General features: G+C 37.1%; 1 protein-coding gene across 1 annotated transcript in view; it reads left to right on the top strand.

Moving 5' to 3' along the window:
- Positions 1 to 1,603: 1,603 nt before the first annotated feature.
- THRB (thyroid hormone receptor, beta) overlaps positions 1,604 to 16,601 on the top strand; it is a 46,188-nt gene continuing 31,190 nt past the window's right edge. The window contains exon 1 of the mRNA XM_010007518.1: positions 1,604 to 1,666. Within this exon, the coding sequence (XP_010005820.1) occupies positions 1,660 to 1,666 (7 nt within the window). The 5' untranslated portion in view covers positions 1,604 to 1,659. The remainder of the gene's footprint in view (positions 1,667 to 16,601) is intronic.

Here is a 16,601-nt window from a genome sequence, read left to right on the forward strand (position 1 = left end):
AGGGCGCTGCGGGGCGTCCCGCCGCCATCTTGTGGCGCCTTTGCGGGGTGCCTGGGGTTGCGGGGGCTGCTCGGGCCTCGCCCCTGCCTGGGGTTGCGGGGGCTGCTCGGGCCTCACCTGCTGGATGCGCGGGCTGATGAGCTCAGGTGGAACAGCCAGGCTGCGTCCCAGATACATTAATTACAGAGTACGTGGGACGGCTGCGGTTCACCTGCTTTTTCATTCTAGTGTTGTAGGCTCTGCCTCACCGGAGCAGATGTTCTCCGTGTCCTTTCAGGCTGCTGCTGGTGGAGGGTGTTTGTTTCAAGGGCAGTGAGCAGTGAGAGGAAGCGCAGACGGGGCTGTGGCGCTGGATGGGTGCAGAGAAATAGAAGGCAAAAATTTGTTAACAAAGTAAAAATCAAAGGACAGTTTCTTAACGTAAAATGCCAGCCAGAACAATTGAAGAGAGGTTCTACTTCCCATATAAAATGCCTGGTTGCATGGTAACGTTAAAAGAGACGTTTCCTGATCATCAAGAGAGGTGACTGTGATCCTGGGTTAGTTTTCCAGTGCCATTAGTGGGGTCAGTTGTAGGCCTGGGATTTCTTATTTAAACATTTGAATGAGATCCCGTCTCTGTTCTAGGGTAGTGCCTTTAGGATTGTCTCCACTCAGATGGGATTCCTTAAACTAGGGAACGTGCTGTGGTCATCCAACTGGGCACTTAGTTTTGGGCTGGGTGAGGGTATGCTGCCTGCGATACCTCCATCTGAAGAGCAGTATGGCCAGCATAAATACAGACACTGCTGAAGGAAGGTGCCATGACTGCTATAAATTATTTTCTCTCCTCCTGACACAAAATTAGCTTGCAGGGCTTTCGTCTTTGCTATGAAACAGAAAAGTTAGTACGTCAGTGTGTACGTATGGACATAGAAACGAGGGAGGTAATCTAAATATTAAAATCGTGGCTTCAGGATGCCACATTTGGTTACTCAGAGCTGCAGTTATCTCCTTAGTAAAACAGAAGACACTATTGTTCAAAAATTAAGTAGTAAGTACATCTAAAATAGTTTTCTACCAAATGAGTAAAACTACTATTTAATTCTCAAAACTTTGTAAAAGTTGGTAAACTTCTGAGTTTTAAAGATTGAGGAAGAATCAGTGTAACTGAAGACATAGAATTTCTGGTTCCCTTGGATCCTCTCCTTACTGAACCTGAGAGTAATGGGAATGTATAATTAGAAACTGTAAAGTAAAAAAACAAGTAGTTACATATTAGGCATAAAGAAACTTCTGCAAAAAGTTAAGGGAAGGTGTTCCATGAAATGGGTAGAAGCATTTTATTTTCTCTCTGTGTCAGTAGCTACCAGCTTTTTGACCTTTCTCCTAAATTCATGTCACCCAGAGCTCCTCCAGTCCACCGAGTTTTGGACCTGGCTTGCATTCATTGCCTCATGCAGTTCAGCAAGGTGCATTGAGTTTAATGTGCTAAGCCATCAAATATGTACCATGGTATTCAAGATCTGAAGTGCTCCATCCTGTTTAAATGTTAATGGTATTCTGCAAATCTGCTTTTGTGGACGTATTACGTGAGGGGTTTTTTTCCTTTTTTTTGGTAGGTGACATCGGTGACAGAAGAAGAACGAGGATGATTACATATCCATAACTCCCAGCAGTATGTCAGGTAATCATACTTCATAAGAACACCTATGTAATATTTTTTGCTTTGCTGGAGTGATTATTATTAAATATTTACTGCAAAATACTGCTATAACAAGTTCTGAATGCATTGGTGTTGGGAATTGAAGTCTATCCTCTACCCAGAGCAGATAAATGTGAAGCACATGATCATCTTCTGCAACATTTTTCTGCCAAAACTCTCCTTCTCTTTCATTTTCCTTCAGGAGCAAAGTTGTATTTTGGTTCAAATGCACATTCCAGCCTCAACATTTCTGCTGAAACTGCCAGTACAGTGACGGTTTCTGCTGAGTACGATTGCCTAAGTTGTTTTGTAACATGGACATACCCTCTGAGGTTCGAAGTGAGGCAGAGAAATTCATTTTACATGGACTACCAAGTACTCTTCAGATAATGATTGACTAGGTCTGCAGTTGGGATGAAGATCCAGAGTTGAAATGACCACTTTAAGTCCCCTTAACTGTCTTGTCTCTGCCAGTTACAAAAAATTTGAAGGCTATACATAAATTAGCTGTGTCAAAAAACCCATAGATTCTAATCCCGGAACAGAGTATCTGAAAAGATGTACTTGTTCTAACGAGATTCTATATAAAGTCAGAGAATTTCAGACTTCCGGAATTTGTTTCTGTATTGATCAAATTGCATTGAAAGTGCTGATGCTGTTTGTCAGTACATCTTTCAAGCACCAGATACCATAAATGGGACCTTTTAAAGGCCTGTTTGTGAAATGCAACATGGGCTACATAGGGAAAGTCATCGCAAACAAGATTGATTTCCTGGTGTTATGCTCAGGGGACAGTTTCTTTTTACTGACTGGGCAGGTGAAATAATGTTTCCTGCAGAAGATGCCCTTCTTTTTCTATTGGTCCGCAAGGGATAACAGCTGCACTTACCAACAAAGCTAGTGTTTTAAGTTTAGGGTCCAAGATGAAAGGTAGAGAGTAAAATTCACATGGAGAAACAGAGTGTTACTTAAATGTGTGCTTTCATAGTAAAATGTATTATTTGATAATATGCAAAGATCTGTCATTGGACTTCTGTTTCTATGGTTTCTTTGCTGTCCGTTAGAGCAGGGGTTAGGCACAGATGAATCTAAGACATCAAGGCTTTTTGTGGAATAAAGTGGGATACCTGTCCCTTGGTTAGTTTGTCAGGCTCTGAATTAGCATCGCGGCCACATAAGGATTGGGAAGGAGTTAGTGTCCTTAGGCTACACTGGGAGGGCCCACTAAAGTGTTTTTGTGTTCTTCAGCAGGCATTCTAGGCATGATAATTTCATTTAGCAAATACCTATTTTGGAAGAATTTAAAGGACTGACATGTAACACAGTCTGTCCAGCTCTCTGTTGTGCTTTCTTCTGCCTCCTATTAAACTGTGGTTGTTGACCTTTTACTACAGGGCTTGATTTTGCTGTGGTTTTGGAGGGAGCAATTAGTAGCTTGTGCCATGTGGTGGTAAGAGATGGGGAAGGAAGTACAGCATAACCACTCTATCCTCACCTTACCACTTCACCCTGTAGCTTCCTGTTGGGGTAGTTTTATGGAGAATTCCCACTAGTGCTCTAAGCAGACCTATCTCCCTAGATCTTTCCCTTGGCAGGGCAGCTCTGCTAAGTTCAGTGAAACACCAAGCCTAATAGGAAGGACCTACATTTTCTGCTTTTCTTTTGAAAGAAGTGGGCAGAACAATTATGTGCAAAGAAAACAGTCAGCAGGCAAAAAAAGAAAGGTTCATGGCAGATGACTGTTGGTACAGCTGTAGATGTCCAGCACTTTTCATTATGAGCAGTTTATACTTTCTGTTTCTCATTATAGCAATGACATTCCCTACATGAGTGTGAATGTGAAAAGAAGCATGGATGAAATAAAAATCTTTCAAACTCTATAAAACTGCATAAATACTACCATCCAGTGCCAGACAGGACTCCTTTCCTGATGAATGAAAATGGAAGGTTAGATTCTGTTACTGAGTCACTGGAATCTAATCAGAATCAGAATCTAATCCAAAACCAAACCAGTTGCCTAAAATAATAGGGTGTATTATGCTGAGTTTTTGATACATAATTTCTCTGCCCATACATTACATTTTCACTGCAATTAAGATTTTTCCTCTCATAGGCACTGTCCAAAATCCTCCAGTTTTCAGTGGAATGTAGAGAAATTCTTTTCTGACAGAATTTGGCCTTTGACAGTAAAGCTACGCTTTAGTACATTTTGCAGTTGTCGTAGGAAAAGTATATTTAAAATTTTGTTGTCTCAGCTTTAAAAACACATACTAGTGTGATTATTTTATGGCACACATCTGTAGTTGTGTGTGCTTATGGCTTTTAATAAAGAGAGAGTTCAAGTTTTCCAAAATTATTTTGGGAATTTTGAAGTTGTGGGTAACATGGTAGGATTTCAGAAGTGTGGAAGCCCTTAAGTGTAAGTGAATAAAATAAAAAATAAAAAGCAAAATGGATGCACCAGGGAAAAAAAAAATTGCATGCAAAAAAGATAAAAAGAAAGGCAAATGTTGACTTAATGAAGTTCAAATCACTCGTCTTTTTTCTTACAATGCAGTCGAAGTAGAGTTCACACAGCAAGATGGATGGGGTTAATGAAAACCTAATATTGGGTGGTTGACATTAGAAGGCGACAAGTGAAAAGCTGGACCTACAGGTTTTGTAAATGCTGTGCTTGCTAGTATACTTTTGCAACTATGCCAGTTCTAAGTGTGAAAACTTGCCTGGCCAGTTTTATGTACAAATAACTCAGAATTTGACCAAACATTGAGATAAAGGGATGCTTCTGGAGAGGGAGAACTGGACATATGACATCCTGCAATTGTGTATTACATCTGAGACAGATGCATTTCTATTCTCATAAACTGAAGCTTGGTACATCCCTAAAATAAATAGTGTTCAGGTGAGTGGTCTCACACACAAATGTTACAAAGCAAACCTGAAAGTTTAGCTTTCCTATTTTGAAACCTGATTTTTTTTTAAAGTTTGTTGTCTTTGATGGTAAGTGCAGCAGAGCTGATGCTTTTGGAGAACTGCATAAAAATGCATTTAGGGAATATAAGGAAAATATGGAAAACTTAGAAGCATTTTTAAAGCTAATACTGTCTTTGCAATAGCTCTAGTCTTTCTGCCATATTTGCACAATAGCTTAGAAAAACTAATGGGTTGGAAACTGATAGTTTATGATTGAGAAGATAGTACTTTCAAATAAATATATAACATAATTCATAAAAAAATTATTGCTGTTTAAAACTCTAGTGAATATTTTAGCTTTAGTGTCCCCATTCACTGTCAACAGTCATTATTCAGTGGCAATGGTCTACCACTGAAAGCTTTCTTCTGTATCTTTCCTACCAAAGTGCAGGACAAGTAGCACATAGGTCTTGGTGTTGCTTCATTTATGGAAGTGATAACTTAAAAAAGAATTAAAGACTAGGTTTTTTAAAAACCCAGAAAATAATATTTACGAATACAGTAAATCGCATTAATTTCACCTTCAGGGCAGGTGAAGATAGAATGAAAGGAGTGTAACTCTGATGTTTGGCAAGTCTGCAGCAGCTCTTTCACTGACTTCAGTAAGGCCAGGTTTTAACTCTGCTTTTCCTTGGAGTTTCATAATTGACTCTGGCATTGTAGTTCTGTTTCAAACATCCACAATGTTATATTTGGTAATGACTGTAAAGTTAGATCAGGATAGGTATTATAATAAAATTGAGTGCTTATATTAGGGAATATAATTTAAATGTCATAAATGCATATTTTCAGTAAGTATAATTTAATATGCAGCATTTCTTGTAACAGGTCTCATTTGGAGAAGAAAATTAATCGACTTTTGTGCAACAAATCCATTTGAAAACCAGTGTCTCCTAGGGTGTTGCGTGTAGTTTCCAAGAACCAGGAAAAGTAATAGGATGGCAAATGTTCTGCCTTTTCTTCCTGAGTCTCTTCACTGTAATGCTCATTAATCTGTAAACCTGCCATTAATTCAGATGGAGAATAGTTCATCGTGTAACATCAGTTGAGAAACTATTTCTCCTGAATTTCTGTAATGATTTTCCTAGGATAATTTAATTTCACATACATCACTGCCTGACACTTTTTATCTGCTAGACCATGATAAAATCCAACTAACTCAAGTGTATTTTTTCTGTTAAGTAATGGACTTTTTAGAAGGACAGTAAATACTTTAAGGTTTTGTTATGCCAGGATTCAGCAGCATTGTAATGAGCTTTTGGGGATTTTCAAAAGGTTAACAAGATTTATATTGTGGGATGTTTTTGCATGAAGCTATGAATCACTCCATGATGGCTCTTATTACTTAGAAGCATATTTTTTGAATATGCAGTTAAAAATATCGCACTGGATATGTTCTAGGCTACAGACATTCTGGTTTAATTTTAACTTTTTTTGTTTTAAAGTTTAATGTTTTTAAAAGCGCTTTCAAAAAGTGCTATGTCAATACAAAAGTTTCAAAAGGCAAGTAGTCTGTATAACATTTGTAATATTTTCATTTTTTATACAATTCTTTAATAACGTGTTGGGGTTTTCTTTCCCATCATGAGGGAAAAAAGTCTCTCTAAAGAGTATGTTTTCTTTAGAAGAAACATGAAGGTCTTGTGTCTGTATGTTTCTAAAGTTGTTTAAAATTGGTATTTACAACTCATGGATGCCTGCTGTATTTTACACATAAGATACACACATTTTTCAAAAAACAAGGATCTGGTTAGATTTCGCAAAGAACAGAGAAAACAAAAACATTTTTTTTAGCTTTGCAACATCTGCTAGCCATTTTCTTAAGTATGCTTCATTATGTTAGTGCTGATGTTTTATTTCCTTTTCAATTTTTTTCAGTATTTCCTCTATATACTTAGTCCCTTTCTGTAGTAATTTTATTTTAACCAGAGGTGCTTCTTTTTGTTAACTTGTCTTTCTGAGCAGCCTGTTGTATTTGAAATTTTGAGTATAATTTTTAGATTGTGTAGCACTGTGTTTTGTTGCTGCCATCAGTTAGGAGGAGTGCATAGTGGTGTCAGTATAAAACATAGTTGTAAATTCTGCAGGTAAAAACCCTTTAAAAATACTTAATTTAAATTTAAATTAATTTTTAAAAAAACAAAACAAAAATGTCCTTAGTTTTTTTCTAGGTCTTCTCCACTAGCCTATATAGTAAAACACTTTTCCTTTGTGCTTGCCGCAAGAGCTGCATTCTGACATTTTATGGTTTTCGTCAGCCTGATCACAGGCTGCTTTTCAGTTCTTCCAATGACTGTATGTCAGAGCCATGATCTTAGACTACTTGTTCTTGTTAGATAATCCTGTATGTAGAGAGAGCTGTAATTTTTTTTGCGAAATTTAAAAGCTGTTGATGAACTATAGGATGCAATCAGGCATTTTCCAGTTATTTCCATGTAAGCAAAATACCTCCTTTACGTTTCCAAAATGCATTTCTGATTATATTCAGATTGCTCCAAGCATTATTAAGACAAATGTATAAGGAAATGTTTAAAGATTTTATAATTCAAAGGTCAGACTTTCAGATCTGCTTTGTTATGTATGTGACCACATATGTGAAAACTATTTAGACCTGTACGAAGCATCAGATTATTTCAATTTATTTAATCTGGAAATGGTGTTTAGGCTTCTTACTGTTATTTTTGTAGGTTCCCATGTATTAAAAGAATTGCCTAACATAACATAATAGGAAGAAAGTAAAAATCCATTAACATTCCCATATTCACACAAGCAGTAGTCTGCAAAATGAGTCCTGGAAAGGTGGATCGCTGTCTGTTGGGTATCAAATTAATCTTTGTTTAAAACAGAGGGAGGTGTTTCTGCACAAAGAAGAGGGACAGGTACTGAAACTCCTTGCCAAAGGATGTTGTGAATGCAAGAAGTGTAGAAAAGAGGAAACTTGGCTGCACTTCAAAGAGACATCCCTTGGGTATTACTACAGGTTAGGCTACAGGGACTCAGGCAGTCCCTTGGGCTGACAGTAGCTGGGTACTAGGAGACTGTTGGAACTCTCATTATATGCTTGCTTTGTTCTTACTCTTCCCTGGGTATCCATTTCTGGCTCCTGTTGGAGAACAGGTGAGCCCTACAGTTGGAACAGAGCTGCTGTGCTCAGGTATACCTTGTTCTCAGAAAAACTCCCTCCCATGTGTTGGACACACCCATGAGAGAGTGGAATGAATTTAGCATCTGTGTCACTGAGTTGGTTAACATCACCTTTCTAGTTTCCACTGTGTATCCCAGTATCTTGCTGCTGTTTCCCATATTGCGTTGGTTACTCCTTTCTTTCGGTATTTTTATTGTATCATCTGTAGCTGTCAGATGCCACGTTCGGGTACACAACTCCTGTTCATTTCTCTAAAGAGTGGGTTTCAGATAGCTCTTCACATACCAAAACTCTGAACAGTTTGCTTCACTGTTCTCAAAACTGTCCTCCGGTTAACTTACAGATAAGCTGTCATGTTCTTCTGGATATTCTTTTCCTCTAATTCATTTTTTCTTACATTTAGAAATTTGAGCATAATGCCAAGCCTAGGTTCTTGACGAGATAAGTATATATCTAGTATTACTTTAATAGTTAATAGAAATTCAGTGTGTTTTTAAAAAACAATTACACTGGCTCACATGGAAAAGTCCATTAAAATGTCTGTCAGGAAGAACAGGGATAAAGCTATTACGCTGTATCTTGCAAGTTTCTTAATGTTACCTTTTCTTACATATTAAAAACTCTTTACAGATTGTAATGTAATATCTGCACACTCCTCTCTCCTGATGATGTAATCCTTGTGCAAAAGATTGTTTGAAAATATTTAAATGTAATTTATATTGAAAGTCATATTCTAAGATGTAATATTTAAATGTTTTATATCATTGCCACTGTTAAAGCAAGTAACAGTACAACAGTCCTGGATTAAATAATCTTGGCTTTGTTTACTTCCACAAGTATATGCATACACACATTTCTGAAATACTGGAAACCACCTTGTGGTTTCAGTAGACGTTGCTAGTTTCACCTGCTAGAGTCCCCTTCTCTCATTGTACAGTTTTTTCCTATAGTCACTGTCATTTTTGTATTTTAAAATCTAGGTCAGGAATCCCATGTTCTTAGAGGTTTTATTTAGCACATTATATGAAGGCAACATTTGCATATTTGTAAGAAGAACCTGGCTATTCTTTATTAGCTGTGCCTCTTCCTTCTGCTTATTTAAGGATCACATGAACCTAGTTTAAAAGTTGAGAAAGTCCACTGCGAAGTGTTTCTGTGTTTGATAAAAAAAGAATAAGAAGAAAATGTGTTATTTGGGAGAAGAAGGAAGGGAAGGGAAAGGAGAAGGGAGAGAGTGAGAGGAGAAGCAAAATAAAGAAAAGGAAAAATGCTGTGAACCGACTGCAACATTAATGAGAAGAAATGAAGCCTCAGCCTTGTCTGGCACAGATAGTTTTATCATTTCCAGCACAAACATGTATGAAAATTTAACACACTTTTATTTATAGTTACTTTGTGTGCTTTAAAATGCTTGTACAAAACATGAGTTGGGTTATAATTTTGCTGGGGATATGTTCTTTAATTGTAGCTTGCTTGCTTTTTTTTTTTTCCTCAAGTCATTAAGTAAAAATCATCTAGTGTTACTGGACTGGGTCCAGACAAAGCTAGGCTGCTTGATCGACCTACTGTGCACCCCTCAGTCCTAATCCTGATTACATTTGCCTTAGTTGATCTCTCTGAAGCCAACCCGCTTCAATGTCCTTAGATGCTTGCATACTTGAGTGTTTAAAAAAAAAAACAGTCCAGTGCTGTTGCCCTTGCTGCTCGATTGTCAGCAAATGTCAAATAAAAGATGAGTCTAAACTTTATGTTTTCAATCTCTTGGTTTGCAGTCAAGTAAATTCATGACAAATCAGACTGTTAATATAGTCACCTACTGCTAGTATTTTGATCAGCTACAAGTTGAAGTTCTTACAGGCTGCAGGCAGTTTTGGAGTGTAAAATAACTTTTTGTTGTGAGAGGAGGTGTCTTTTTAACTGTAAAAATAGCAATCCTCTGATGTCCCAGAGCTGTTTTGCTTCAAAACTTAAGTGATAGCCTGTTGCTAAGGCTGAAAAGAAATGTTTGCACTACCTAAAAAAGCAAGAGCAATGTAGTCTCTGAGAAGTGGGGACCAATTGCCTGTGTGGTCACACAGGAGCTTTTATCACGAGTGGGTCTAGCTGTCAAGCTGATGCTACTGTGGTTAAAGCAGCAGTAGTAGTAGTAAGAGTAGCACAGATGCCAGCCTTGCATGTAACTGGTCAGATCCTGAGTGATGAAAAATGGGTGTAGATCTCAGGGCACCCGTCCACCTCTCGGGAAGGATTTCATGCAGTGCCTCTAGGGAGGTTGTCGTGGGCATAGGGAACAGGCAGCCTTTTCAGTGTCCTTTTTGGTCCTATGTTGTGCACCCTGACTTTTTGTCAAGGTCACAGCTCATTTCAGCAAGGCTGGCTGCCTGCCACCTCCCAGTATTTCTGGAAGAAACAAACTATGACTCCCTTCTCTTGAGATGTACCAAAGAATGGAGAGGCTTTTTCTATCTCTTCCTTTACCACTGTTGGCAGATACTAGTAGGAGAAAAAAAAACAACAACATACAACTGTTCAAGATTGAAATAAATTAATTGTTCTGTTATTTTTATAGTCCTTTTTATACTGGCATTCAGGTAATATTTGAATACCTGAGAACAGGCCAACCTTTACATACATTCATTAAGAGTCTTTGTCTTGGCCTGTAAGGAACAGTTTCTGAGGGGTTCTCCTCACCTGTAGTTTTATTTTAGCTCAATGGGCACTTCATCTGCTAAAACTTTGCTGCTTCTATAGAACAAACTCACCTTTAAAGACACTTTAATGGATAATGGGAACTTGGGAAAGTCCTTTGAACTGTTGATTGATTGCTCAGGTGCCAGTTAACTGCTACAATATGCTACTTTTATATCTTTGAAATTAATGGATAATTCCTTTATTTACGTTGACAATAAAAGCTCTAGTCCTTCTTATTAGTCCCTGTACTGTGAAATAGAGCTTGTGGTTTTAGTTGTGATTCATCCCACTAGGCTATTCTGCTCTCTGCCCTGATTATAGCCATTTCAACAGTAGCTAGAAGGATGGAGAGAGATGCTTTTCTAACAGTTAGGGAGCTCAGGCAAAATTACATTATTTTGGTTTGACAAAACCAAGAGCAGATGCAGGAGATTTAAACTGCATTCACTCTTGTATTAAAATAAATAAATAAATAAATAAATTAAAAAAGCTTTTGACAGATTCAAGCAAGATAGGTTAAACAAAATTAGTAGAATAAATCATGTAGTCCTGTAGTGAAATTGTAATTTAACATTTTAATAACCTAAATGGCAATTTTGATATTTGCTGTACCACAGTATAGGAAGTATAGGAGAAGAAGGCAAAATATGAGATATCAGCGATAGTTCCTTACAATTTAACCCGTGTCTAGTAAAATTTGAATTCAGAATGTCCCTGGTTACTGAAGAGAATTTGTGAAATAAAATGGAAACTAGTAAATTTGAACAAACTAGCTAATATAGGAGTCAAAATAGAGTGACAAATTTCAAAGGGAAAAGGAAACAGAAGGATAAAGCTGCTTCATGTTGTGTTAGCCTTTGTAAACTCTGTCTGGGCAAATTCCAAATAATGAAAGCTGTAATGGAATCAGTTTATTCTCATAGTTTAAATGTGTCTAGAATCATACTTCAAAATACTGCATAAGCTTTGCAAAAAGAAATTGTTAAATATATTTTATTTTATTCTTTAAGCTAAGGACAGCTTTAGAGTTCGTTGCTGAACTTAAAAACCTATAAGCCTTGTGTGACATTCTCTCCAAATCCTTGCAGAAAAAGTTTTACCGTTGCAGTTTTTAATTAAAATCAAAGGCAAAGCAAATCCGCATAGGCTAAAAGACAACAAAGATGGCCTTTAATACCAAAAATAAAGTTGAGAAAAATATGTGGAAATTTTTGCCTAACAAGATTGAACAGCCTGGTTTATGAATCACTGATCTCATTTCCAGGACTAATAGCAAGAACTTAGTAACTGAGATTATAACTGGCTTTTTTTAAACAAGGTGGAGAATTAGGTGGGGTCTTCTCAAGAAATTGACAAAGCATAGTAATATCTACTTACAAGTGACTTATAGAACTGCCTATATTTTACTTATTTGTTATATATATGTAACATGCATGACTCACGTTTATATAAAGATGCAGTATTATCCGTATAGAGAGATAACTAGAACGTGAGGGAAGACAGGGAATAAAGCCTGCTGGAAGGGCAAATTACAGTGCACAGTTCCTCTTGATGCCAGGAAGACTGAAATAGCCAAGTTCAGTTCAGATCTTACAGGGAAGTCCAGTGCAGCTTCCAGGAGGTCTTACCAAGACAGTTCAGTCTCTCCCTCTGAGCTTACGTTTATTACAAAGTTTAGAAGATATGAAAGTGTTCGAATTATGAAAAAAATGTCTGTGGTTTTAATTTTGTTAAACTGTCTAGTGTTTCCTGGGTTACTTTCACTGTTCTATTTTAAATCTGATTATCCTCCTAGTGATGTTCTCTTATTACCTGCATTTTGAGTTAGTTTTTAATTTTACTAAGAAAGATGAGTGTGAAGTAAGAGCAGATCTATAACGCCAGAAGTAAGTAGGTAAGTGCAAATTCTGTAGTTAACTCACTTGCCTTTTTTGCACTGAAGTTGGTGACACCAGATAGTTTCTTATACAGATTTGTGCTATTGATGTCCAGCTGAGATACAGTGAATAGAAGGAATGGACTTTAACTTCAAACATCATGTGAGCATACATTCCTGACAGAAAAAAACATATGCACTTACATTTAAATTTAAATAAGGTATTGAGGAAATCTATACATGTTGTCAGGACAACAGGTTTAATACTAACCATAATGAGGTCTTCTGAATATGTCCTATGTTAGCAATGGTCCACTTAGCAGAAGTCTTGAGACAAAACTTTCAGAAACAGCAGTTAACAGTATGATAAATCTGGTAACTGAAATCCAGGGGGTTTTTTATGTTTACTTTTAATCAGAAAATTACTGACTTCTTTCCTAATATGTATCTGAATGATTTTACTGAGTGAAATGTATGTAAAATTAACTCTTAAGTCCATTAAGATAGCAGAATCTTACTATATTAAAATCACAGTGGATCTCTATCATTGAACGTCTGGAATTTATTATTTTCTACATGCAAGTTAGAAAGCTATTTTGTATTTGATTTTTGATACATATAGAATTATTTCTTTAAACATGGAATATCCACAGTGATGTGTCATTTCTATAACATTTAGTTTTGTTACCCAGTAACAGAAAATGGGCCATATTTAGTTTTACAGATTTATCAACTAGTGATATCTCAGTTTCTTCTACATCAAATAATAAATAAGTTTACGTAGTTGTTAGGACTAATTAGATCAAATCATGCAGCTTTAGTGCTGTTCACTGTCTACACAGGACCCAAATGTCCAAGCTACTGTGATAAAATTAGTGTCTCTGATACCTCGCTGTGACCACGACTAGAGAAAGGCAGTAGGTAGCACAAGCGGAACTGCTAAGCATGCCCACATAAGAATGTCACACTTAGGTAACAGAGTGTCCCTCAGGTCAGCCTACGATAAGAGCAAAGTCAAACAAGGCTGAATCCTTGATGTTTTGTGTTTTAAGTATCTGAAAATTGTTCTCGACCAGCCTCGACCTACAAGACCTCAAATGATCATATGAGCAAGGCAATAAATTGGTGGTAACTTGTCCCGAGGCCCATGTTGTAGTTGTGATGTTGTGAAAGTCACATCTAGCATTAGCCTGTCCACATAGATCTATCTGCCTACTTCTTCAGGCTTCACAGACGGGAAAATTTTATATTTACTTGTATCGAAGGGGAACTATGGTGGCTGAATGTGCATGGCTGAAAGGCTCTGCATCCTATCAGTGCGGTCAAGTGGAGATGCACAGGAATACTACGGCATCAGGAGAGCTGGGGAACCACTTGCTTTCCAAAACTCCACACCTGAGCAAGATTCTGGCAATGCCAACTGTTTGTAGCCCTGCAGTATTTGCCAAACATCCAGGACGTGGCCTCCTGTCATGGGACAGACTGATTCACCTTCCCAACAGAGATCAGAAGTGGAATGTAGCAGGTATAGAGGAAAACCGTTTGTGTAGGAAAAGACACTCTAGGAATTATGATACCCAGAGGAATGGACAGCAGCATTCTCAATGTCAACATGCTTCAACTTGGACTAGTACAGTTTTACAGCCAGGCTATATAAAAGCAAATTTTCAAGTCATATCAAGAGCACAGGAATATCAAAAAGAAGAAAGAAAGTGTAAAGGTAACTTGCATTATTATGCAGACCATAGTAAATGCTGTATTAAAAAAAAACAAATACATGTTGTCCTGCCTTTGTTTATGGTGAGGGGTTTGGCTGTTGGTAAAAACAATATTATGTGGGGGGTATTTTCTTGTTACATATTTATTTTAAATTTTTTTTCTTCTTCAGCAGGGACAGTTGTAATTTTTAATATTCCTTTTTATGCCATTTAATAGCTTTGTGAAGAGCCCTCATGACAATGTGAATAAATACTTACTGGGGGGGCGTTATGTGTTACCTAATATAAAAGTTCCTTTTCCTCTAGTGCTTTAAAAAATTGTCTCTATGGTTTTATAAATTGATCAAAAATATTTTCTGAACCTGGCCTTTTAAAATACAGCATATGCTTGATACATTTAAAATGCAAAGACAAAGCATTCTTTTACTACTTTCAGGGTACATCTCTCACTTGTGACTGTGTTTGCCTTTTCTTGTTTCTTACTATTAACCATCCCAGAAGGCGTAATAAGTGCACATACCAGAACTCAAATAAATGGAACTTCTTGTTACAAGTATTCTTCACCTCAGTAGTCATGAGAATGAACCATTTTCTTTTGGATAATTTTTTTGTTCACATCAGAGCAGCATTGAAAGAATTAGTTTTAAAAATCACAGTTGCTTAGGTATTAACACAAATTTAGTGCTTATGTTATTTTTATTCCTTTTTAAAGTGAGATAAATAGTTCATTGTTCTTCATCTAAAGAATAATAGCCGCATATTGGGAGGGAGGGACTACAAGTTGTTTGTTTTTTTACTTAAAGTCTTGCATCACTCCAGGAAGAAAGATTACAGTGTCAGGCAGGATATCACCTCATGAAAAAGTTAAACTGGTCTAAGTACCTGATTTCTTTAGATTTAGTTGCTCTTTACCTCAGAATGCCTCTTTGATAACAGATGTCAGGTGTTGATCGCTTTAACGTCTTACTAAGGGCTGTCAGGAGACTGCCAAACCCAGACAGTCCCAACCAAGAGTCTGTTAATTATGTTGTGTCAAGCTACATTAGCTAGTTTTCTGCTTGGTTTTGGTTTTGAACAAATGGAACTTTTTTCCTTGAAGTTTTCATGTGGAGTTGGGGTAGGGAATGACTCAGAAAAGGCACATGTTTTAAGTAAGGTGTTTATTTTCTCAAGAGATAAGCTGTGTCATTAACTGATGTCTGCTCGTAGGGTCTTTCAATTAGGAGATATGGGGAGACTTAACAAATTGGGTTGTCTGGGTCACAGGCCTATAATTACTTTTAGCAATATTTGCTCAGACGCCATCTCAAAAGTTGTGAAACACTATTCAGGATTTTTGTCAGTTTGTTGGCAGACCTCTCAAGGAGCAAATGCTTTCTGACAAGACCATGTGCTGACTACATGTGTTGTGAACAGTATGGGAAATAGTGCAAGAAAAAGCAAGAGTGAGCCCTGGAAGAGTCTTGATGAAAGAGCAAGCTCCATTCTCTGATCAAATTTATTCAAGGTGTCAAACACTCTCAGGGAGAACGGGATTTGTAGTGAATCTGAACATTTAAATATAAACTATGACATTCTTTGTTATCCAGACTAATGTGTCTGAAGTGTTTCAGTAAAAGGCACATCACACTGGCATTTTATGAGTCACATGCAAATTCACTGGCATGTCATAACTGAGGTACAGCAGGTTTTATGAGAGAAGCAGTTTTAGAGGAAGAACTAACTTAATATACGTTGAGAAAATGTGGTGTCCTGTTGAGAAAAAGAGGTGTGCTGTTGTGTAAGATTTTCCTTGGGTTTAAACCAGGGGCAGCTAGTTCAAAGCTTGCTGCATCTGTTGCAAACCCAAAGATTTCATGCCTGAAAGCTTCAGCTCTTTTTTCCCTTAGCTGTATCACCTGCATACATTTAAAAAACAAAACAAAACAAAAACAAGCAAACAAACAAAAAAGCTGTAGACAAAATGAGAATTTGTAACATGGTTGATTCCACTGAGACATGCTGCAGGAATTGCCAAATGCTGTTGTAATTTTACAGAACTAGAATTCCATAATTCTACATGCAGTATGATTTAGTCAAAAGTAGAGTTTCCAGTTAAGGTAAATAATATATAGAGGTAACTTTCTGATTTTTTAAGTGCTTGGTACTATTTTGGATTCTGATGTTTGAGGTTTTCTTGGTTTAATCTATAACACTAAGACCCATGAGGGTCAGAACTGATGTGATAAGATTCCTCAAACAATAGGTTTGCATGTATAATTTTCAGGGACCTAATAGTAGTATGTAAAGTTAATTGATGAGGAAGTGCAAATATATGTGTTAAAGAGAGCTGGTGGCTCAAAATGTGGGCACGGAGATGGCTCTATTTGACAGATGATATTTGTTGCAAAAGTACTATTGCTCAAAAGCTGTTCCAGTTTTCAGTGTATTTTCTTTATGATACAAAAGGAGACTGTCTGGGATGTGTCCCTTGTTGAGAGTCCTGAAAGTGCTGATTTTTTTTATCCTTGAAGA

This window comes from Chaetura pelagica, unplaced genomic scaffold (assembly GCF_000747805.2).
Source record: "Chaetura pelagica isolate M959 unplaced genomic scaffold, ChaPel_1.0 scaffold10, whole genome shotgun sequence".
In the NCBI taxonomy this organism is placed as follows: Eukaryota; Metazoa; Chordata; class Aves; order Apodiformes; family Apodidae; genus Chaetura; species Chaetura pelagica.